Source organism: Rhipicephalus sanguineus, chromosome 2, assembly GCF_013339695.2.
Source record: "Rhipicephalus sanguineus isolate Rsan-2018 chromosome 2, BIME_Rsan_1.4, whole genome shotgun sequence".
Lineage (NCBI taxonomy): Eukaryota > Metazoa > Arthropoda > Arachnida > Ixodida > Ixodidae > Rhipicephalus > Rhipicephalus sanguineus.
Genome location: NC_051177.1, coordinates 72,454,497 through 72,479,824, shown reverse-complemented (window position 1 = coordinate 72,479,824; position 25,328 = coordinate 72,454,497). Strand labels below are relative to the sequence as shown.

General features: G+C 46.3%; 2 protein-coding genes across 2 annotated transcripts in view; both read right to left on the bottom strand.

Moving 5' to 3' along the window:
• LOC119383172 (ankyrin repeat and BTB/POZ domain-containing protein 2) overlaps window positions 1–25,328 on the bottom strand; it is a 60,676-nt gene that overhangs the window by 540 nt on the left and 34,808 nt on the right. The window contains exons 8-15 of the mRNA XM_037651197.2: window positions 23,774–23,875; window positions 21,293–21,386; window positions 7,587–7,864; window positions 6,216–6,378; window positions 5,303–5,481; window positions 4,919–5,024; window positions 3,534–3,721; window positions 1,823–1,891 (exon numbers count right to left, since the gene is read on the bottom strand). Coding sequence (XP_037507125.1) covers window positions 1,823–1,891; window positions 3,534–3,721; window positions 4,919–5,024; window positions 5,303–5,481; window positions 6,216–6,378; window positions 7,587–7,864; window positions 21,293–21,386; window positions 23,774–23,875 — 1,179 coding nt within the window. The remainder of the gene's footprint in view (window positions 1–1,822; window positions 1,892–3,533; window positions 3,722–4,918; window positions 5,025–5,302; window positions 5,482–6,215; window positions 6,379–7,586; window positions 7,865–21,292; window positions 21,387–23,773; window positions 23,876–25,328) is intronic.
• On the bottom strand, window positions 8,697–11,217 carry LOC119383173 (BEN domain-containing protein 5). Its single transcript, XM_037651198.2, has 8 exons — window positions 10,937–11,217; window positions 10,256–10,356; window positions 9,917–10,160; window positions 9,691–9,788; window positions 9,456–9,594; window positions 9,293–9,367; window positions 9,066–9,186; window positions 8,697–8,790 (listed from the first exon to the last, which is right to left on the bottom strand). The coding sequence occupies exons 1-8, from the start codon at window positions 11,112–11,114 to the stop codon at window positions 8,769–8,771; spliced, it is 978 nt and encodes a 325-aa protein (XP_037507126.1). The 5' UTR covers window positions 11,115–11,217; the 3' UTR covers window positions 8,697–8,768.

The window sequence follows — 25,328 nt, the reverse complement described above, 5'->3', positions numbered from 1 at the left end:
GAATTAGAGTCATGCATAATAACTGAACGAGGAAATTTGGGCTAGTTGGTGGGTGTGGAACTTGTGCGTCTTAGCAAGCGCAGCGGAACAAACACAAGAGAAAGAGAAACGTAGACAGGACGGGCGCTAGCGCCCGTCCTGTCTACGTTTTTCTTTCTTTTGTGTTTGTTCCGCTGAGCTTGCTAAGACGCACAAGTTCCATGCATAATAAGTCACATAAGGTGTTTGTTCCCGTCACCGACACATGTAGTGTTATAAAACATCATGCATTGGTAATTACATTGAATTAGGGTCAAGCATAATAAAAACAACGCGAAGTGATACGTGTATTCAAAGGTTAGGTGATGCTGTGCTTCGTCAATGCACTCCCTCTAGCTATGATCAGAAACTTTAACGTATAACCATGATCTCGTTCAACACGTGGTACCATCCATTTTTCTTATGAAACGTGTAACTTGAATCTTATCGTGCTTTTTTTTTTTTTTTGGCGCAAAAAACGACACCACAAGGAAGAAGACACAACACAGCGCTGTATTCTGTCTTCTTTCTTGTAGTGTCGTTTTTTGCGCAAAAAAAAAAGCACTATGGATTCTCACCAACTAGCCCGCCAACACATTCTGTTCAATCTTATCCCCAGTTAATGCTTTAAATAGTATTAAAATTTCTGCCACAAGTATAACGTCCCATACACTGCAATCTGTAGATATATAACTATACCGCCGAACATGCACTTCGTGTATTTCTCGTAAATATAGAAAATATGCGAGGCTTCATGCTCACATTCCATCGAGCTGCAACATAAGATTAGGGACGGATTTCACAAATATTTTCATTAGCACGGAATTATAGTACGATGTGGCACCTACTTGTTTGTAAGAACTTTTTATAAAATCTAATGAAATAAATTTTCTAACACCTACAGAATTCATTCTGCATTTCCGCTTCTGCGGAGAACTCGGGTCCCTTCAACATATAGTACAGGAGGCTACAGACAATCCCCACTAACCCCCTCAACGTTACCAAACCAACGAACTTCGGAAGATAACATTCGCCAGCTCTGACCTCGGGGATCAGCTAAGGATAGTTGCGAGCGCGCCCAGGACGCGGCCTGAGTTCGAGGCATTGTGGGCTAAAGAGGCCTCTTTTGAAGCTAGATACTCAAGATAAACATGTTTATGCCCTCTCTCTCTAGAGTAGGAGCTTTCTTCTGAATAGGAAGTCCAGGAATAGGAGATCAAAAGGTAGTTTTTCTATGCGTCCCTTCCCTAATTCGTAAAACAGACCTTTTGAAGTTACATTTATTAAATGGAAATTTTGTACCTATTTTTGTTCTGTAAGTGCACCAAAGTGCTACTGCAAAAATGTAACGATGTATTTACGTGTTACGTTCACCACTCTTGCCCAAGTCCAATTTCGGACAAAAAGTATCTTCAAACAAATAAATGAGGCAAACGTCAGCAATTATACTAAAATGCATATGATACTCAGAAAAGGATAGCAATCAGGTCGGCAAAGACAACCACTAAGTTTATGTTTTCCCTAACCAGGCACGTAGCCAAGATTCTTTTTTTTTTTTTGGGGGGGGGGGGCACTTGCTGAAAACCTTGACTTTTTGAGAAAAACACCTATTTTTATTATTTATTTTTGGTGAAAACACATACTTCGCCAAAATTTCGGGGGGGGGGGGGCTGCTCCCAACATTCTGGGCTAGCTAGCGTTACTGGGTGCTCGCTGTGAGTGCAGTAACCAATGGATCATTATAAAACGATGGTTAAGAATGGCGCAAGCCTTGTGACGTCATAAACGACGCACGTATACGCACCTCAAGCACGTCGTTTTGGTCAATGTCGAAGTCTTCGCAGCCGCCCTTGTACAAATACTGCATGACGAGCTGCAAAGGAAAAATATGCGGCCACGTATATGCATTTTGCCAGTGTAAAGAATGAGTACAGCATCATTCATTATTTCAAATACTTTATGGATGGCATAACCTGCGGGCAGAAGAGGAAGACGCCGGTAAGGCGCAGAGATGCACGAAGACTAGGTAACTGATTCAGACGCCCATTGGGGCTTGTAGGATCTCTCGTGCTCAAGAAACAAAGTGCGCAGTTCACCGTAATGCAAACCAACAAAACGGCATTTATTTGCTCCTTTCGCATACAAAGTCCGCTAGCCGAATTATACAAATAAAAGAGTCACAGTTTCGCTGCAAGGGAGAAGCAATGAATGCGATAGCAACAAAGTGGAATGTCACGCAAAGAACGGCAAGCAGCTCGAAACGTGCATTGCGCTGCTCAAGCACAAAGGACGTACGAAAAGAACACATACAGGACGAGCGCGAACTAACAACGTTCACAGCTCGACACTTGAAGCGCGATGCTCAAACACAAAGAAGGACGCACGAAACGAACGCACAGGTATACACAGGACGATCGCGAACAGCCGTCACAGTTGTTACTTCTTTGTATTTGAGCAGCGTGCTCCTTTTGCAAACGCGGCCGCTGCAGCGAGTGAAGTGACATTTGTGCACTTTGTAACTTCAACACAAACTTTCCGGTGAAAGTACAAGATGAACAAAACCGCCCCCTCGCGAGATAAGCGCGCGCGCAGGCGACTACGCTGTAGGGCAAAGTACAGGTGTTCGCGGAGCGCGTGCATCGCAACGAGTGGGGCGATGACCTTTAAAGCGCGGCCTTCGCGCCCTCTCGCTCGTAATGCAGAGAACAATCTGAAATGACTCCGAGCTCTGCGTACACCAGTGGTAAATGGTGTATATAAATAGCTCCCGTTAGTAGGCTGAGGGATGTACGCTCCGTGGCCGAGCCGTCTAACGCCGCGCTATCCGGAGCGAGGGGTTGCCCGTTCGAATCCGCACTCCGGAAAGTATTTTTCTGGATTATTTTTCTTTGTGGATATATATATATATATATATATATATATATATATATATATATATATATATATGGCGACGCCGGCGGCAAACACCACCCGAGAGTGTCCATAAAATTGCTATCGCAAGAATAGGATGCCAGTGCAACATGACCACTGCAACACAATGCGGAATCGATGATGTCCGAGTGACCACGCCAGGATAACAGGCAAGTAAAGTTCGCCACTGCCGGAAACACAAGCCTACGTCGCTCGCGGGTCATGTCTAGCGAACGGAGGCGCATTCGGGAAGAGAACGGGAAGGAGTCCGCGGAGGCGATCCCGCGGATCGCCCCCCGCGGACCTCTTCCCGTTCTCCAAAACAGCGTACGCGAAACCACAAGACACGCAACCTAAAGGAAGACCTATCTCCACTACATTACATGAATATTACCGGAAACTGAGCCATAATAAGGTAGGGGGACCTTGTCGGACAACACTTGTGGTCCAAGCGAGACGAATAAGTGTGAACGCCTCCGGCACCATTTCTATAGACGCTCCATGATTAAGCTTCGCAGTTCGCTTACACAGACTAGTACGTGAAAACACCTCCAGTTACATCTACGACCCTAAATCGCAATGGTGTAATGACAGCAACAACGTACCTGGAAGATGTCGTATCTTATGTCGTTGATCTGGACGACAGGCGTGCTGCCCTCCGCCGACTTTGAGGAGAGCATAGCCTTGAAGCGAGGCGACGCGTTTACCAGGATGATCTTGTGAGCGTAGAAGGCACGGCCTTCTACGCGGAACTGCACGTCTGACATCTCAGGATTGTTTACATACTTGGGGTCTGTAAGAGGTAGACATGAAATCGAGTCACTTTACATACCAGCTCCTCTAGCAACCGCTTCCACAGGTCTTTGGAAACAGGGAGACAGAAATCGTACCAATACATTGTTCCGAATCTGCAAATGTTTATTAGGCTTCAGCAAATCTGACTAGGATGTACTAGAAGTTGATCGCAAATTGTAGCACCTTATTGAAAATTTTAAACTACCCATCTACGACTGTAGTAGCCACCCACAGAGGTGATGGGCTCGTAAGAGAAGACTTACGAACCAATCGGGGGCGTAGCCAGTCATTGTTTTCGGGGGTGGAGGGGCGGGGAGGGAGAGCTCAACCATACTTATGTATTTTCGTGCGTGTACATAAACGCAAGTACAATCAAAAAATTTTTCGGGGGGAGGGGGATTGAACCCCTGAACTCCCCCCTTGGCTACGCTCCTGGAAGCCATGAATTCGGGAAACAACAGGCCGCGAGCTGCAGACAAGATGAGACCACTTTCATTATGAGGTCACCATTTACCTCGAGCACAAAGCTACAATTCTTTGAACGGGCCTGTGAAAATTAACTGAATATAAAGATACATTGTACAGATTGCATTCGCGTAAAAAGCCAAATCTTACGTTTTTTTGTTCGTATTACACAACTGTCCGAAGTTGTCTTGCCAGAAATGAGTCAAACTCGATGTTCCCTGCAACTAAAGGTGGCTCTACACTGTTTGACAACTATAACATGTAAAGGCTGAGAGCAAGTTCGATACGCCTGTTTTGCCTGCACTTGTTTTCGGCCGCGAAGTATGCCAGGCACACGCGTGTATACATAGCCGGGGAAATGCGCGTCATTTCTTTTGCCGCGACATAGACCTCGCACTAAGTTCATCCCCACGGGTAACCTGTCAATGAATTGTCATCGGAAACTTAAAGGAGACAAGACTACACTTTTTTTTTCTTGCTGTGTCCCCTCGACATCCCGTTCTCACATGCAAAAAAAGTTTTTTTTTTTTTTGCTATACCTGACACCAACGTCAGAGGTCACTACTCAAATGAAGGAAACAGAGACACTGGGCGAGCAAAGCGTTTCGTTATGCGAATTGCGGCGAGCAAGTTGCGGTCACTAGCAGGAAGCAGGTGTATACGCTATTCATGACATTCGTACCAAGCAAGTCTGGTGCGTTGAGAGTGAAGGAAAAAGTGTATGATTTACCTATCCTTGCGCCACCAGAGAGTGAAACGTCCCGAATTTCCTTGATGCTCTCTTCTCCGTAGCAAACAGAGAAGATGTCTGCTAGAAGCAGGGTGGTGCCTTCATTCTGAAGAGGAAAAAGAAAATTGCTGTGTCTAAATTTATGCCTCAAAAGAGAACGTTGGGAACACAGCTCATGCAAAAGCAGGGATTAAGGCTTCTCCAACTACAGTAGCGTGATGCGATTCAGTGTTAAATATTATTTTTGTGCCAACATCACGTATGCCATGAAGGTTCTTGATAAGTCGTAAAGGTACTCATTTTGTTTCTTCGACGAGATAAAATTTATTAGAAACATTCCTACGCCAGGACAATTCGCGTTACAAGCTGTATAACTATACAAACCTTGCTATGCCTAAAGATGGAGAACAGCAGGGGCAGGCAGTCTTCCACAAACTGTGTGCTGCAATCTTCTGGCCAAACGTGCAGAAAATCTTGCAGCAGCTCATCAATAGTACTCTCAAGTTGCTGTTCGTGAGCCATTGTCAACGTCTGCATCCAGCAGTGTAGCGTCCAAGGAACACCTGTTAGGAACGTTGAACAGAAGAAACACCGTTTTTCAGTTCACAGCTTCACCTAAACGACGAAAGGCTCGCAGATTCGGTTGATGACGCCTCACTAATACGCATAGATGGCTAAAGAACTGAAACTTGCCGGAGAATATGAAATGTATTGCTTAGACGGCATTGTACGAATTCGACCTGGTGTCAAGTCAACGCAAGCTACTAATGAGAGCCAAAGACGTGACCTCGGCTAATAATGCCATCGTGACTCACAAAATGTATAGTCGGCTATAACTTTAGAATTCCGCGGCATATCCTTCTCAAAGGCGGCTGCACACAAGCCTGTACCAATGGGCGCGCACTCCAAAATGACGTCATGAGCTGGGCGGCCAGTGACCCCGCCTTCGGAGAACATTGGTGAGTGCATAAGCGGGACTATTTCTTTAACCGCCGAGGCGAACGGCTGCTGCGCTTCAGTCGTATGGGCGGGGCATCTCCGGACTTCTTAAGTTGTATCAGACTATAGTGCCAGGTCTTAGAAAGGCATTCGACGGTGCGTAAGTGATATGACGAATGACAAAGGTCAGGAGCTGGCTGGATTCGCAAGGTGGACAAACCGGTGACGTAAGGACCAAAACAAGAATGTCAGAGGCTTATGTAAAATTCTTAGCCTCTGTGATTCCTTCCACTCGTGCGTATGTTTCAGAGGATATGAACTTATTTATACAGAAACAGAGATCGGGCCCTGTGCGTACCTATACTCCGGAGATCCAAGGTGACCTCGAGGTATCCGTTCTCCGCACTCTGGTACATGGCTTCCTGCAGAGCTTTCACGTGCGCTTTACTCAAAGGCTGTCCCGCTTTTCGCTGCTGGACTTGGTGGCCACCTCCTTCTAGCCCTTCGTCCGGACTCGATATCTGGCGACAGGAGAGCAGAACGCAAAGATGAAAGATACAGTAATGAACATAGAGATAGCTTTTGCGCGTTCTTTGAGCTGGCAATAGAGCAGGCTACTGAGCGTTCAGACTCCGCTCCTCTCATCAGAGCCCTCTCCCAGCCGCGATCAGCGATAACGCTAGTGCACGTGCGCACAATGCCTACATGCTACACACAGACCTGCACACAGACCTACATGCTGTATGTGGAAGGCAGCGCACTGCCCTCGCAGTGCTGCAGGGCCAAATCGAACAGAGCATGATAGTGTGTCTATGATGATGATGACGATTAAAATTATTAAAGTCTTACTAGTAGAGGAACATTAGAAATGACTGCTGACTGACGGCGGAAAGCCCCTAGACGTCGACGACGTTCGTGGCCCGGGCCACCACTGTACTTTTGCGGCAGGCTTCGAGCTGGGTACGAATACCTCCCACTGTTCCATAGTGTTGAAATTATTGTGCAGAAACGACAGCTTCGTGCACTCCCACATTAGCTTCCTTGCCGTTTTGCTCTTAAGCCAACAGCGCGTTGCTAGGCTTGGGACAACCATTACGACACGGTTATCGAAAACGCTAAATGAGCGCGGTTCTATGCTGTGTCTTTGGGCTTGGAACGTGAGATAATGAAACCGTAAGCGCTGCTCGGTTAAACATATGCCTGCTGTTTATACCTAATGCCTTCACATTTCCATTCTTCACACAGGCAATAAGCAATAAAAAGAGAGAGAAAGCAAGAAGAGGAAAGGCACGGAGGTTAAGCAGACGAGCGTCCGGTCTGCTACCCTGCACTGGGGATGAGGGAATGGGGAATAAAAAGAGAAAAAGAGAGAGAGAAGACGAGTACTGCACGCACACAGAAGTGCAATCGGTCACTGAGGCCTGATTTTCTAGGACCTACACGACTTCAGCGCTCTGACAATCGGTCGGGGAATCGCGGCCTTTAAGGGGACCGTGGGAGAGCCATGACAATTACTGAAGCGCTGAAAACGCCGGATTTGGAACCTCCAACAGTTGCAGGGCAGTTCGCGATGTCGGAGTAATTCAAGAGCAAGAGTACAGGGTCCATCAGAGACCGAAGCACCCCGACAATGTCCTGGTCTTTGTCGGGCAATAAGCAATAAAGTGTACTGAAAACACAGTGTCTTAAATCGACAGCGAAATCCTCGAGAAACTGAATGCGCACACACCTTGCTACTTCTAGTCGTTCTCCGGTCTGTGGTCCCAGCTCCTTCGGCCAGAATCTCGTGCAGTGAGAGCACGTCTCCTTGATCATCGGCCTCCGGCAACGCGCGGTGGGCGAGCAGCCTCCGCAGCGCGCTTCGGCGTCCGTGTGCTGCCGCCACTGCCGCCGCTCCATAGCAGCCGCGCGGATGCGCACCCCCGTAGCTTTGCGCGTCCAGGAACGGCGTGGCGCAGAAGGGTTTCGCTCCGTACGAAAGCAGTACGCTTATCAGCTCCAGGTGACCTGCGCGAAGCGGCCATCGCTTAACAGGAAAGTTGAAACAAAAAATTCTGGGCAAGCACTACGTGCCTAAGCCGCGATACGGTATGATTACGAGACTCGCCATAGTTGGAATGCCGGATTAATTTTTACCAGCTTTGGTTCTTTGAACTGAGTTTAAGTATTAGTACGCGAGTATTACTGTACTTTGTACCCATCGAAATGCGGTCACCTAATAATGAAATTCTCAGGTTTAGCGGATCAGAACTGCACCATAGATCACGGCCTCGGAACGGTTTTAGTATATGTTCTCTCATTACTCACGCGCTCCGATCACAATGTGAGCACTAAGCAATGTTTACACTGGCTTTCTTACAATCGCACACACAGGGCGCGCGAAAGGTGGACAAAGCGAAAGGCCTATATTATCACAGGCAAGCCAGAAATGGTTCTGTAGCCCTGCCACTACATTTATTAGACGTGTCGGTATTCATTCTATAATCAAGATGGCACCGTGCCTATAACAAAAACTAAAAACAAAAACCCTTGGCATGCCTCACTGCATAAAGAATGCGCTTTACTGCTGCACATTGTGTATCCCAGTCAAAAAAAACCATTGACTCCAATTGGAATATTTCCAATTGGAACCAATTGGAAAATTTCCAATCGTAAATTAGTACACAGTTGGACCAATTGGACCTATTGGAACGCGACCAATTGGTTTTTGTAGGACTGGCCAATTGGGTACCCAATGGGTACCAATTGGCTGGAGTGACCTATTGCACCAATAGGTGTGAATTGGTTGGAGTGACCAATTGCACCAATTGGCAAAAGTAATTGGCAACAAAACACAAAATTTAAGATACACAAAAAAGGACTTTATTAAGACTGATTAATGCTGTAAGTTCTCCGGGAAGTTCTGCAAACATCACGGCAGCTCCTTGGTTGCTCTGATAGAAGAGTGAAGGGATAAAAGGCAAAATGAGTGCATGCACAGTAATTTGTAGAACATAGCAAAAGCTCTAAAATGACAAAAGTGCAGACAATTCATAACAGCTGGTCTATAAAATACTGGAAAGGTAATTGCAGACAATTTCTGTGGGCTGTTGCACATGAGTAATGGCATGCACTGGAAACTGCACGCACAGGCAAAATGATTAGAATTTCTCTGCAAATTTCTCTCTCCAGCCTGAAATGTTAGAATGCAATTAGCTAGCTAGCAAACCTTTTGGTCATTCTTTCAATATCGCTCAGCTTTTCCACCATGAATCTATTCATTTGCTTTAATGCCCCTGGCATCATCTCGGGCACCAGCCCCTTCTTTTCCAATCGCTGCTTGTAGCATTCTGTCAAACAAAAGCAAAAATATACACACAATAAGCAGATAACTTAATGTTTCATAGGCAAAACCCAGTAAATAAGTATTAGACATAATGAATAATCTTCACTCACCACGTATCGCTGACACTTTCCAGGGCGACAGTGGTTCCTTCCTTGGACGGTCAGGGAAGCGTGGACAATGCTTCCCTACAATGCGGACAATAAAGAAAGAATGCAAAGGTGCTTAGAGACCAGATTAAAACAAGCCATAAAAGATTTCTTAACTGGCAGTTACCTTGCAGAGACCGTCCAAGTAACTCGGTGGGGCTCCACACTGCCGTCATGAGGTCTTTTACAAATAGAGAGTCTTTTGGATTGGTTTGAATACGCTGCCATGCTGATGTTGTGATCCTCAATCCGTTCCCAATGTCAGCCTGTAAAAGAATGCAAATCACAAACTTCAATACAACCAACCATGCTTATGCCAGCTTATGGGTTCAACGGAAACTCATGCAGCGCAAGTTGCATACTGTGTCGGGGACCTCCAGCTTTTGCGGCAATGGTTCAGCGATATGTGGCGGTGACAACGCTGCTGGCAAGGCAGGTGGCAGTGCCTGTGATGAATTGGCTGCACCCAAGAGAAATATAAAACACATCAGAACACTGGTGATCTTTTATTAATTGTATATAATTCTAACAAAAACCTAATCGCTGCTATTTCTACTGTGTTTTTTATGCTCATAAAAGATTGCTTACCTTGCCTGGAATCCAATGAGTCTATAAGCTTTCGTTGCAGATCCCTATTGAGAGCTCTCAGCTCTTTCAGCTCCACTTCCTGCTGCCTCACTGTAGCGCTGAGGCGGGCCACTTCTTCCTGGGCTGCAGTCAGTTGGCTATTTTGCTGCTCATGCCCTTTTTGCATGAGCTTCCTTTTTTTGGATGCCAGTAAGTCCAGCAGCGCGTTGTTGGGCTCTTCCCGCTTTTTCTTTTTTTTTGGTGTCTGTATGAGAAGGAAATGTCATCAAATACATATCACGTCACTTGCCATTAAGAAGTGCAAAAGAGACATCACTGCTATAAGAAAACTATGTTTACCTGAACGCTTTCGTCGCTGTCCTCACTGTTGCTTCCGTCAACGATTTTTGGAATTCGCACTCGCCCTTGCCTCATTTTTATTTCGAGGTCATCTTTAGACTCTGAAAAATACAAAAAAAGTTATGCTGATACTGTGCCAGCAGCCTGCTGTGGTACACAGAACATGGAGCATTATTTCACTATGAGTTCTAGATTCAAATCCCATTTTTGGCTTTTCAGCACAAAATCAGACAAGCATTGTATTACGGCCGAATAAAATTTCGTAATGGGAAAGATATCCATAGCTCAACCGCACAAAGTACAGCTAACGAGATGCCATGCAAATGCAATACCCCAACAATTAAAGGAATCCTTGTTTTGTTAACAAAACAAGGATGCACCAACATGCACCATTATTTATTCTCGGCGACTATGTAGGCGCCATCGTTTTTTTTTTTTTCACTGATAGCGTGCGATATAGAATTGCGAAATATTAAGCAAGACAGCGTTTCGAGTTTCTTTGAAACGCCGACTATCTGCGACCGATCACCGAACAAGGAACATGTAGGCATGACGACCGCCGGGGTGCAGTCTATCGCACACGTGCTCTATAATATCCCTCACTCACGCACACACAAACGTACACACACACAAACACACACACATAAATAAAAGGTTGCGGCTAATTTGAAGCAAGCTTACTTCCGACGAGAAGAATCCTGGCGCGATAGAATTCTTCGCCATGTTTGTCCGTCCATTTGACGCTGTAGAAGGTTGTCTTGAAGTCGTCGTCAGGCTTGAAGCCTTTAACATCCCCAATGTTCACAACAGCACATCTTCTGTCATCTTCATAACGCACATAAGCATGCGTAATCATCATGTGCTTCACGCGGTACCACAAGACAAAAAAAACGAAGCAGAGTGAGTGACACTGACTACCGCGTGACAGCCTCGTGGACTTCGGCCACAAACCGGCTTTGGCTACGGCACTCACTCCGACTAAACGCGAAACACGGTTGCCAAAAAAATTATTTTTTATGCTTTTGCTTGACAATAACAAAAGTTAGGCGACAGCTACGATTAAAAAAATAAATAACAATAAAAAGCGTTTATTACTACTTTGTTTTATTAGCATATTTGGGCTCGCTGCGTTTTTGAGATGCTTTGAGCTGATGACGTCAGCTCACAATGTGAAGGAAAAATAGCGGCGTAGCCGAGGCCGAGGGTATCCGAGGGTTACGTGTTACGCCTCGTGGAGTGGAGTGGTGCTCCCTACGACGCAGCTGGTGATAGAAGCGTGGTACGACCTGCCATACAGTCATGGAACCGCTGAAAAAACGCAAGAAGTGCGGACGTTACAAGGAATACTTACATCCTGGAGCAACGTTTTCCGTACCCAGGTCTACAGATGCATCCGCGCGGCTTCGAACGGCATCTGCAGCAGCGGTAATTCAATTTTTTTCTGGTTACTACTGTGTCGTGCGAATCAAGTGCGGAAAAGTAACCAATTATGGCTCGCTGTTTCCAGACATCCCAGCCGGTCAGCGCTTCCTGCGATATTAACCAGGATGACAGCGTAGCGATGGGCCAAGAATGCAGCGCCGAGGCATCTGCTACGCCAGTCGGGGCACATGGCATGGAATCGCAGGATCTCACAGATGATGAATTCAACAGTACCGATGTGCGCGAATGTGACCTTAACGGAAATGTTGACTTGGTAAGCATACGCGATGTACCCACTCAATTCTTTCTACAATTGGTCAAATAGGGGTGTTATTTTTTTTTTTTGCGATAGCAATTACACGGACACTTTCAGCTGATTTTTGCCGTTGCCTTCATGTCCCGAATATGTATAGAGGGCTTGCACAGATGTTACTGAAACTGCCATGTTGGAACACCAGCATGCGGAGACGCAATTTTCGCGATGTCACATTAATGTTATCAAAACATCACTTAGGTTCTTTCAATGTTTACGCACAGAGACGTTCCTGCCATGTCGTATGTACACATTAACGCAACTTGTTTGTCATCAAAGTCGCCATCGTGGAGTACCAGTTCATTCACAAGCTGCACCCATGATGTCGCGTGCAAGCTATCTGTATGTATATGTACAAATAAATAAAAGCCATAAAGAAAATAAATAAATCGAAAGAAAGGGTTTCTGAAGCGTGCTACCAGGATTCAAATCTGTGACAGCCAAACAACTCACTTGTGAGATTGCTAGAAGACTGCGCAATTTAAAGCAACGCTCCTAGATTTTCCTTCAAACTGTCCTTGAGACGCACACTAAAGAGTGGCCCACTCCTGTACCCACTTGCGATGTGGCATGCTGGGTTAACATGGAGCTCCTCTACCCTTACACACGAAGCTCCTCTACTTTAGGTAAACAATGCGTCGAATGCCACCGCTCAGCAGTAGACGCGGAGGAGTCGCTCAAGGCGCCGCAGTTTTCTAGAGGGAAAAAGTATCTGGGAGCGCTGTTTTGCATAGTTGACGCTTGCAGTGCGCTGGTGAAATGCGAAGTAACAACTGTGACAGTTTTAATTTGCACTCTTCCTGTGTGTGCTCTTTTCGTGTGCACTTTGCGCTTGAGTGGCCCGCTGCGTGCATTCGTTGCTTCGCCCATGTAATGAAACTGTGACTTTTTTCCATTTCATGCATTTGTTACTAATTTGACTGTATTGCTTGCCGTTAAGTGAATGGACTACCAGTTCTGCATTTGACATTTTCTCTAGGGCACTGACAAAATTAAATTCTAATACCTCTCAAATAGGCTCAAGAATAATTTGATATTTGCGCATGTTCACAAACAATAATATACTTGCAGGAAGGTCATAACCAGGATGCACAAGAGCAAGAAGAGGGCTCGAGTGAGCCAGAAGCACAACATAGATATTCTGGACAAGGAGAGGACTTCAGCCAACTAGACGCTCAAGACAAAGAATCCGAACAAGAGGAGGACTTGAGCCAGCCATGTGCACTAGAGGAAGTCTCTGAGCTAGAAGCTTCTTGTTTTTCAGATTCTGCCTGCATTGAGCCACCACTACTAAGTGAACTATTTGGTGAAATTGTTAAAGAAAAAGTTGCAGTTTCAAAAGGTGACATTCTGCTCATGGTGTTAAAATATGCAGTCCAACACAGCTTGACATTTTCGGCACTGACAGATTTGGTTCAAATGATTAACTTGTTTTTTGAAAGACCAGTTCTTCCCCATTCTAAGCACATGCTTAAGAAAGTAATTGAAAAAGCTGGCACAACAATGAATTTCCACTTCTTTTGTCCAGAATGTTCCTCGTACATAGGTGACATTGATCCAAGTTCACCCTTTCAGTGCTTGAAATGCAACCATAGCACATGTTTTTCAACGGTCAATAATGCATCATTTTTTGTGCTTTTTGACATACCTTCACAACTCCAAAAAGTACTCAAGGGATGTGACATTTTAGACCTGACAGAGCCACTTGAACCAAAAGACAGCTTTTGCAGATATTTGTGATGGAGAACTTTACCGTGCCTTTGTATCCTCAACAGCAAATGCTGGGCATAGAATTAGTTTTGTGCTAAATGCAGATGGCACTCCCATTTTTAAATCGAGTGGTACTGCAATCTGGCCAATTCAGTTGCTTGTCAATGAACTGCCTGCCACACAGAGAATGCAAAAAGTGATTTTAGCTGCTTTGTGGTTTGGCAAGAAAAAGCCTGACATGGTGCCTTTTCAGGATGCATTCGTTGGAGCTGTAAATGACCTTTCTGAAAAAGGATTCGATCTCGAGCACCGTGGCCGTACAACAACTTTCAAGGCCTTCTGCATTTGTTGCGCTGTAGATTCAGTTGCAAGGGCACCTATGCAGGGTGTAATGCAGTTTAATGCGTATCATGGATGCAATTGGTGCCTTCAAAAGGGTGAAAGAGTTTTAAATGCCACTAAGTATCCTGTACAACAAACAGTACAAGAACGAACAGAGCTTCAAATGATACAGGATATGCAAGAAGCTGTTGCTAGTGGTAGGCCTGTAAATGGCGTGAGAACAGTTTCGTCATTGATAAAGTTAGAGAATTTTAATATAGTGTGGGGTTTGTCCCCGACTATATGCATTGCATATTACTTGGAGTTGCAAGACAGTTCATGGAACTGTGGTTGGATGACACGAACTGCAAGTTTTATATGGGAGTGCAGCAACGTGTCATTGATGCAAGAGTAATGGAGATCACTCCTCCTGCAGCCGTGAAAAGGATGCCAAGGCCAACAAGGGAGCGGAAGTTCTGGAAAGCCAAGGAATGGGAGAATTGGCTCCTATATTACAGTTTGCCAGTTTTGGAGGGAATAGCTCACAGCTCATGTGTGCAACATTGGGCATGTTTGGTGGAGGCACTGCACATAATGCTGCAAAAAGAAATTTCATCAGCACAGCTTGCTGTATGTGAAGACCTTCTATTAGAATTTCATGTTCGAGCTGAGCTGCTCTATGGAAAGAGTTGCATGAGCTTTAACATGCACCAACTGACTCATATAGCAAAGAGTGTGCGCCAGTGGGGCCCTCTGTGGGCACACTCAGCATTTCCGTTCGAGGCAGGTAATGGTTGCCTCAAAAAGGCAGTAAAAGCTGCAAATGGAATCCCGCACCAAATCTGCCGCATGATGCAAATCGAACAAACAGTTGACGTTCTCTTGGCTACAGCTGCTGAGCCAACAGTTCTTGACTACTGCAACTCGCTGAACTCCAAGGAAACGCAGAAAACTCTTAAAGTGAATGGAGATGTTCGTTTGTTTGGAAGAGGTGTTCCCATCTCTGTACCAGGGTGGCCTGACGACACAAGTGTGCAGTATGCCCGAATGGTTAAGGGAGGTGTTATTTTCACTGATAGGGACTATGCCTTGAGAAAGAGAACAAATAATTCTGCAGTGCAACTGGTGGACAACACGTGTGCAGTTATAGAAAATATAATTTGCAGAAACCAGTCGGAAGTTTTTGTTGTTGTTAAGCCTTTGAAGTGCAGGCCCTTGAAGTACAGCCTTGTAACAATGCAGCACATGTTTAAAGCTGTTGAAGAACCTTCAGGGAAAATAGTAATTCCAGCTGCAAATATCATGACTGCTTGCGTGCTATTAAGGACTCAAGGAAATATCTACATATCGCCTGTGCCAAGTTCATTCACATTGTAGCTAATGTGATTAAGAGTAGCATATATATTGCCACACATGCTTTATTTTCATTTGATTGGTCTATTACACATGTAACTACCGCTCGGCAAAAACTGTGCCTAAATGTGAGACTTCTTTTCTGGTAAGGTTGTGCATGCATTTTGAGTAAGGTGGACTCGCAGTAAAGGAAATCTCTTAAATGGAACAACTTCCTTTAGTATGATTGGTTTCGTACCTGAATGTTTCAACCCAATTCGTCTCTCAGTAAGCGGAACTCCTGTTAAATGGATTCATGGAACATATGTTCCTGGTCCTTCCAGGTTCTATTTAATGTTAGTCTACTGTACTTGAGCTTATTGTATGACTAGCGCAGGCACCAATGGTAATGCTGGAATCTTCTATTTTGCATGTACGAAAACCTGATGCTTTTCACTATCATATACGATGACTAGCTGTGCTCGCTGTTGTCGCTGTACAGTGCGTTTTACTTGATTTTCTGGATACAAGTATGCCAAAGAGTTTTGTCTCTGTTAGTCTGACTGCCGCATTCTTCACTGACACAACCAGGTGATAACATGCCTCGCTATGTCACTTATTATCCATGTTAGTTTTCAGTCCAGTTTCAGCTGCTTTTTTTCCATGCTTCAGGTTGCACTGAGGTTCCCGTAACCGTGTAAAAGTTGTGCACCTTATGGAGAATGTAATCAGTTCAGAGGGCAATATTGGAGCACCGCGCCGCATACCGCAATGTTTGTGCGCGTAAACTCTTCACGTTCTCGTGCGGGTTCTTGCTACGGTTTAGCCGAGCCAAATTTTTGTAACGCACTTAAGAAAAACGTTATTGTGCCTCGTTGCCTCGTGCTCGCCGTTGACGGTTGTGCCGATTTGTGGACTGTGAATGTTTCTGCGCAGCCCATATCTCTGCCTGCAGGACTTAGATTGGCAAGCTTTCACAAGCAAACTACTCTTACCATCCGGTCACTTGAACTGTCGGCGGCCGTAAAGAAACCCCACGCCAACTCTTACCCGGACTACTCTGCCAACATTGAACGCATGATCAACAAGTCCCTTCCTTCAACTGAACGGTCTTTGCTGCAGGAGGTGCTCGCACGCTACGCTTCAGTCTTTGACTTTGCCCACGACGAGACGTCTACCGCTACGCCACCACCTTCACGTACGCACACACCGCATCTATACGGGCCAAGCACCACCAATACGCCAGAAGCCCTATCGCGTATCGCCTTCCGAGAGGAAAGTCATCGCCGAGCAAGTTGAAGACATGCTAAAGAAGGGCGTCATACAAGAATCGTGTAGTCCGTGGGCGGCTCCTGTCATTCTCGTCAGGAAGAAGGACAATTCATGGAGATTCTGCGTAGACTATCGCCGCCTAAACGCCATTACAAAAAAGACGTCTACCCTTTGCCACGTATAGATGACGCCGTGGACTGTCTGCATTCTGCCTCCTATTTTTCTTCTGTTGACTTTCGTTCTGGGTATTGGCAAATTCCTATGCATCCCTCAGACAAGGAGAAGACGGCCTTCGTAACACCTGACGGTCTTTTTGAGTTTAACGTTATGCCCTTCGGTTTGTACAATGCTCCAGCGACATTCGAGAGATTTATGGATACAGTACTCCGTGGACTAAAATGGGAAATTTGCATGTGCTATTTAGATGACGTGATTATCTACGGAAAGACTTTTCAAGAGCACAACCACCGCTTGTCACTTGTGCTTGAATGCTTACGCGAAGCTGGCCTTGTTTTAAACTCTAAGAAGTGTCATTTTGGAGAACGTCAAGCCCTCGTATTAGGCTTTCTCGTGGACAGAGAAGGCGTACGACCAGACCCACAGAAAACCGCAGTGGTTCGTAACTTTGAGCAACCACGAACAGTGAAGGACCTGCGAAGTTTTCTGGGTCTGTGCTCATATTTTCGCCGATTTATTAAGAACTTTGCGCAACTTGCCTCCCCACTGACGTCCCTTCTCCATAAAGACACACCGTACTTGTGGGATGATAAATGTGAGGCGGCATTTCAACAGCTGAAATTTTTGCTGACTTCAGGACCCATCCTGAGGCATTTTGATCCTGACGCTTTCACTGAACTGCATACTGATGCTAGTGGACTAGGTGTTGGTGCTGTCCTGGTCCAAATCTGCAACGGCCGCCAGCACGTCGTAGCATACGCCAGTCGGACACTGACCAGGGCAGAGAAGAACTACACCGTCACCGAGCTCGAGTGCTTAGCAGTCGTCTTCGCCATTCAGAAGTTCCGACCGTATCTACACGGCCGCGAGTTCACAATAGTGACCGACCATCACTCACTGTGCTGGCTTGTGGGACTTCGCGACTCGTCTGGCCGGCTGGCTCGTTGGGCGTTGCGCCTCCAAGAGTACAGCTTTTCTGTGACCTATAAGAGCGGACGATGTCACACGGATGCCGACTGCTTATCCCGCCTTCCTTCAGTACACACCAATGCTGATGACGCTGACATTGATGACTATTTAGTTTCTGTCTCGTCCGACTTTCCAGATATCAGCAGCTTCAAACGTGAGCAACAACGCGACCCTACCCTGCAACCCTTGCTGGAAGCTGCGCATAACTCCCTGACAAGGATTTTACCATTTCAAATGGCTTGCTGTACAAGAGGAACTACTCAGCCGACGGCCTCCCGTTGCTTCTAGTGGTGCCGGAAAGCTTGCACCCGGTCGTCCTTCGTTCTATGCACGATGACATAACATCCGGTCATCTCGGTTTCACACGTACGCTACACCGACTACGTGAGAGGTTCTACTGGCCGAAAATCTGGAAGACCACGAAACAGTACGTCGCCAGCTGCGCTATATGTCAGCGCCACAAGCAATCCACGACTGCCCCGGCAGGTTATTTGCAGCCCATTTCACCACCGACATCTCCTTTTGAAAAAGTCGGCATCGACTTCCTCGGACCACTTCCTAAGACCCCATCCGGCCACCGATATGTTATAGTGTGCGTGGATTATTTAACTCATTATACGGAAACGGACGCACTGACATCCGCCACTGTTTCCTCTTTTATGTTACAACGGGTCATACTGCGTCACGGTGCTCCACGGGTTGTCATCAGTGACCGTGGACGGCAATTTATCGCCGACTTGGTTGAAGAAATTTTGCGTCTCTGTGGCTCTTCTTATTGCCACTCCACCCCTTACAATCCGCAAACTAACGGTCTGACCGAGAGAACGAATCGCACTCTTACGAATATGCTATCGATGTACGTTGATGCTGACCACAGGAACTGGGACGACGTCTTACCGTTTGTCACTTACGCATATAACACCGCCAAGCACGAAGTTACTGGACATTCGCCCTTTTTCCTGCTTTACGCACGAAACCCTCGGAGTTTTCTGGACACTATTACCTTTCTCACATCAGGAAAATCTTTCCATCGCGCAGACGTTGTGTCGTGCTGAAGAAGCACGTCAGCTGGCGCGCCTTCGAACATTGTCCTCTCAAGAACAAAGCAAGAGTCGCTACGATGCCAAGCATATCCCCGTAGGTTTTTCTCCTGGCGACTACGTTTGGCTGTGGACTCCTGTTCGTAGAAAAGGATTGTACCGGAAGTTTCTAGCAAACTATTCCGGCCCATTCGTGATAGTCGCTCGTCTCAGTGACGTGAATTACGTTGTCGCCAGAGTGACAGCCAATATCCGGCGTTCGCGTGTTACGCAAGTTGTTCACGTAGCCCGCCTCAAACAGTACCATCATAGGCATATTTAACTCGCTCGGCGAGCTTCGTCTGCCCCCGGGGAAAATGCAACGGAGATGCGCGAGTGTACGGGACGCAGAAGAAGAAGAGTAGTGGAGCCGGCGCTTGGACTGTGTGGTTGGGTGAACCGGCGAGCCTGCCTCGCAAGTACGCTGCTCTTTCCCCACGCCATTTGATCTCATCTGTAAATAAACCCATTCACTTGTAACAATATTTTTTTTGCCTGTAGCACATAAGGGTTACACTTTCTTTTTCCAACTTCTTGGTGGCTCTTTTGTTTTCAAACCACATTTCAGAGTTGGCGTTCTGTAGATTCCCACTGATGTTTCACCAATTTGCATTTTGTTATGGTTTTTCAAATACATGCAAATGTTGTCATGTCATTATTTTGTGTTTTATCATGTATTTGTATTTTAACCTTAATGCCTCACAGTGGCGCTTAGGTATTGTAAATAGGTAATGAATGTGTTCATGAGCATCAGTTGTAGATAATTACATTTGCAGCTTCCTTGTATAGCCTTCATATTCTCCTAGTTTAGCATTATGTCAAAGTATTCTGTATCACATTGTATGCATTTTGTTTTTAGTACTGATGAAACTGTTTGTGTTTAGCCATCATGTTCACTTTGTGAACTTAGTGCTTTTATCGGATTTTGTGTTTGCTGAATAAATCCGGATGTCATTTCTTATATTTACTTCATTAATTAGGAGCACTGTCAATGGATGTTGCCCAATATTAGGTGCTTATTGCATGCATGGTTTCTATCACAGCCTAAGTTATATTTCAGGACATGGACATATATCCCACAAAGACTGTAATAAGATTCAAAAACAGGTTTGCTACCACCCTAGTACTGCGTACAGCTATAATTCATTCCATTTTCTTTGAGTGGTTACATAAACTGGAAGTGTGATTTCCCATTTGGTTAAGTTTACCATAGTTTGTTCCTGGTAGTAGTCTAAATTAGACTTTTGTATGTAATTTGGGCCTGGTTGGTTCAGACTGGCTAGCCCAATTGGACTCGATTTTAACTGATTGGAGTTATTAATTTTCCAATAGGCCCAGTTGATTCAAACTAGCAAGTTTGATTGGAATCAATTGGTTTCACTTTGTCTCAATCAAAACCAATTGGAACTAAAAATTTTTCAAGTAGGTCCACTTCATTCCAATTGGTAACTCCAATTGGTTTCACTTGACTCAGTTGAAACCAATTGGATGTAAAAATTTTCCAATTGCTTCCAATTGGGTTCACTTCATTCCAATTGGCAACTCCAATTGGTTTCACTTGACTCAACTGAAACCAATTGGGACTAAAAGTTTTCCAATTGGGCCCACTTCATTCCAATTGGCAACTCCAATTGGTTTCTCCTGTGTCCAATTGTAACCAATTGGAAATAATGAGTTCCCAATTGGTTCCTATTGGTTCCATTTGATTCCAGTTGAAAAATCCAATTGGAGTCAATAGTTTTTTTTGACTGGGATGTTTCACCTCATGCGGTGTTGTTATGCGGCAAAGCTAACCAAAGAAAAAAAAAAGTAAGAGAAGAAAAGGAGAATACGCAACGCATATGAGAACCACCCTTGTCGTGGACACAGCCCCCAAACCTGAAGAAGGCGATGGTCGCAGATACTTCCGTTAAAGAGTTTGACGTTGTTGGCATGCGATCACTCAAACGGCAACTACCGAGTACCACCGTCTGCTTTGCTGTGAAGGTGGACAAGGAAGATGGCGTTAAGGCCTGAACATACGTACGCGTTGCAGCGTGTCAGCGCGTGACCTCTTGACGCGGCGTCGCGCTCTCTCCCTATGGGGAGAGAGGGCGCGACGCCGCGTCAAAAGGTCACGCGCTGACACGCAGCAACGCGTACGTATGTTCAGGCCTTTAGTTGCAGGCACATTTAGCCGTACAAGATATGCAGGCGACTGCCCCGCCCGAACACTTATCATGCCAGCGGCCCATGAGCCATCGCGAGCACGGTACCGCACCGGTAAAGTATAGCGTTCTTAAGTGCACGCAACTATAGCCTTTCTAGACACTTAAAATACAAACATACGGAAGTCTTTATTCAGCAAGCGGGAGTTCAAACAATGCTGCCGGTCTCAATGCGGCTCACAGCGACCCGCATTGGTTATTGTTGTGAACACGTAAGTAGGAAGAACGTGCTTACTGAATGCGACAGCCAACTGAAGCGGAGTTTCCGTCACCTTCTCCTCATTGGGCGCTGAGCTCCCTTCCACGTTGGCACCTTTCTCCAGAAGCATCTGCTGGGCGAAGTTTTTCAGAGTGAACTCGTGTAACCACTTCGCAAGTTGCGCAGCGAATAAGATCACGAAACAATCATTCCGATATTCAATAACGCAAGATGATTTTTGTAGTATACTGTTGGACTAGTAGGTGCAGCACATTCTGTATCAGTAATATATTCAGAGATAAGAACACAATCGCGAAGAGAGCACACAGTCGCGACCTTTCTATGTACGTTCTTTTTAACAGCGAAGCTGTTAAAGCTGGCAGTAAGACGTCCGTTAACAAATCGCCGCCGTGCCGAAGAGCAGCCACCACCGAGCCGTCGCCATAGCAACCGCCAGAGCTATGCACGCGCCCATTGGCGAAAAGCATGCCGCGGCGGCATCCCGCCCGTCGGCGCCTCCGCTCGGAAAGCAGCGGCACGCTGTCCACATTGCCGGCGCGGGAGTAACGTGATGAAAGTGGCTTTCTCGAGGCGCGCGCGCCCGCCGGTTCGCTGCCGGCTCGCGGCTTTCCCCGACAGCTGGAGAGGGGTGGCGCGGGAAAGAACAATATCCGGTTGTTGTTGTTGTTGTGATTCTTGAAGAAATGGAAGAGGGCGCTAATTTCGTCTGACACGGCTAAGCGCCCTATAGGGGTAGGGGGATGGGGATAAAAAGAAAAGTAGAAAGGAAAAAATGCCCCCACCTCCCCGAAGGGAATCGTGAGGAAATGCGAATGCATTTCTTGCGCCGAGAGTACACGGCGTAGTAATTTTAATGGCGTAAAGCTGGACACATCGACGCGCTCAAGTGTCTCCCTTTTGGGCGCCTCTTTCAACGAACGCTTCCTACGTGCTTTCGTAATCACCTCAGGGATGTTGCCACCGCCTTCAATGCAGCACAAACGCGTTCAGAACGCGGTGTTTTCAGGCTGTGCCAAGGCAGCACAAGCGCTACAAACGCGTTTCAAACGCACTGCATTAAGGCGGTGGCGCAGGGAGGAGAGAGAGCGAACAGCGAGAGAAGGAGCGGCCAAGCACTGCACCTACCCTCTCCTACACTCTCTCCACACACGCGGGAGCTCCGCCGAGCTCCCGCGATGCGAGCGCCCTCACACGCCAGAGCGCGCTCCTCCTCTCCACTCACTCTCCGCTACTCCGCCCGCACCACCTGCTCCGGTTGCTAGGGGCGAGGATAAGCGCGCGCGCCCGCAGCTGTTGCTATGGGAGAGGGAGTGAGAGCGGAGAGGCGCGCGGACAACGTCGGACGCCTGACATAGCCCGACTAAGAAATGCATTCGCATTTAAAAGGAAAGAAGTAGGGGCAGAGCGACGGAGAAGAGATAGGAAAGACGGCGTGAGAGTTGGTCACAAGAGTTCAGGGACGGGACCACGATCGGCTAGAGGCACGAGCACATCGGTGACGGAGCGGTGAAGCCCCGGTCGGTGAGAGGCGCACGGCATGGCGGACGAGGCAACCGTCACGGGGCGTCGGCGGCGAGAGGCACGAATACCTCCTGAACGGGCGAACAGGGCATAGCGGGCGACGCGACAGTCTTGCACGAAATCCTCCGAGCGACTACCGTTGTCTATCCGGTTGCTATGACGACGCCCGTGTAAGGAGGAAGAGGAGAAATATATTTTACTAGGTTTTGATAGATCTAAACTTGGCTGCTGCTAGGTTTTCCTAGGTTTTGCTATATAGGCCCGAACTTGGCTTTTTCATTTTTTTTTTCCTCTTACGGCTCTGGGATCGACCAGATTCGCTGTTGCTCTAGCTTTGCGCGGCAGCGCAAACTTCTTTATTTTGTTTTTATTTTGCGGTCGTGTTTCTTGCTCTATGTTTATTATTGTTGTAGCAAAACCCTGATTTGGGTTAGCTGGCTCACCTTGAATACGACCTGAAGCAACGAGACAAAGACCAGAACAGGAATAAAAAAACCGTGCTCGTCTTCTTCGCGCTGCTTCATGCTATACTGAAGTGCATTGTTTATATGGAGATCTTTCTTTAACGTTCTCTACACCTGCCATTAAAGCACATCTACAAGACAGAATGTGAGAAAGGCTAGGATGCCCACCTGCACCACACACATACACGACAGAATGTGAGAAGGGCCTGGGGGCCCACCTGCACCACTAATGCACATACACGACAATGACTATTTAACCATTCTTTCAGTAAACGTCATATTACTCACCTTTTGATATTTTTGAACGCGAGAGTTGGCCAAACCCTCATCGCCAGTGAGCCGGTGTTACTAGATATTGCGTTCGTCGTAACTGTTAGTTAGGCGGATTATTAAGCGCGACGTAAGATAATGACATCCAATATGAGCTACATAAATTTACGTTCACCAGTTTACCTGAAACCAAAACGATAGGCCACCGAAAGTTGAGCAGACAGATTATCGGTTTACTCACTCGGACAGTGGACGCCATTCCTTGTGTGGTGGCGAATGTAAGTGCAGTCCAGCCCTGGACTTCCGGCACGGCTAGTGGACATTGAGGCGTGCACAATGGTGCCTGTAAGTAGAAAAAAAATATGGTTGCTACGACGTCCGAACGACAGTTGTTGCGAAGGGAACTGAACGAAGAAAATGAAACGCCAGGCCAGCGCGGAAAGCGCAGCACAGTCACAGCGAAAGCTGGAAGAGCGGAATTTCAAGAGCCCGTTATAAACTCTATTGTGGCTACTAATACAAGTACACTAGCAACGTACCCACTAAGCCACAAATCATAATTTTTGTGAAGTTGGGAAGCGCCCACCACGACATTACTCGTCATTCTGCGGAGAAGCGAGGTACCATCTGTAAGGCATTGTGTGCACTTTGTTGATGCGACAGTTGATGACGATGAAGAATTATGACTGAGCCTTTTGTAATGTGTTGGAGGCTTTAATGCACCCACTAGTTACGTAATTCGCATTGTGTGACGCCCGGTCGTTATTTCACTATCCCACCGAGCTTTTAACATACGCTAACGTGAGAAAGAGATAGAGAGAGGGAATTAACTTTATTGAGACCCTGAGGAAATGGATCATGGGAGACTTATGGGCTTCCTTGGCAACCAATAGAAGTGCACTTGCGAGGAAACCACTACGCTATAAATCATCATAATTTTTGACGCTATATGATGCTGTATGAGCGTGAAACACAGGACACAACTAAAATGAACGTAAAAGGAAGCTTCAACATGCTCCCTCAAGTAATCCATGCCATATCATTAAAATGTAGTACGTATGACCGACAAGGTGGTTGAGCACACATTACATAATTATGCAATAATTTCTAAAGCTCCGCAGGCGCCATGCCATCATTATCTGCATTCCCTGTTTAAGTAAGTAGATTTTTCCATATGTAGACGTCGTGATGGGGCCAGGATGTGCAAGACAGTATGTCAACCAATAAAATGTTTAACGAAGTTGAGCACTTGCCACTAAAGGTAGAGAAGCAAGGAGCCGATGCTTTATAAAAACACGCGTCAAACAGCATCCAATTCTAAATATTAGCGTCACATTATTCCACTTCCCGTTGAAATGCTAAGTGGGACCGGTACTCGCAGTCAGTGTTTATTGGCACAACAGTTTCTTGCCAAAGAACGCCAACTGGTCAATATACAGCCCTTCGTCCTGCATAGTATAACCTATTCTACCGCTGTCACAGCCAAGCGTTTTGGGCGTATTCAGTTCATGTTGGCTTTTCTTTCGTAGTCAAGATGGTATAGATCTTTGACTGAACAAGAGCATACGACACCTGCTGTTCTTATTTACGGGATCTCCCACACCAGAGATACCACCTTATCATCTCCAGACGATTGGATTAATTAACAGGCTGATGCTCGGAATCATCTGGCCGACTACGAATTGGCAAAAGAAAGTGGCGTTGTCAAATTGATTTCACATGTTTCGTTTCTCACCTGTTCCTCCATTTAAGACTTGCAGGCTACCTTTTTTGTAAATAAACGTTTCATTCATTCA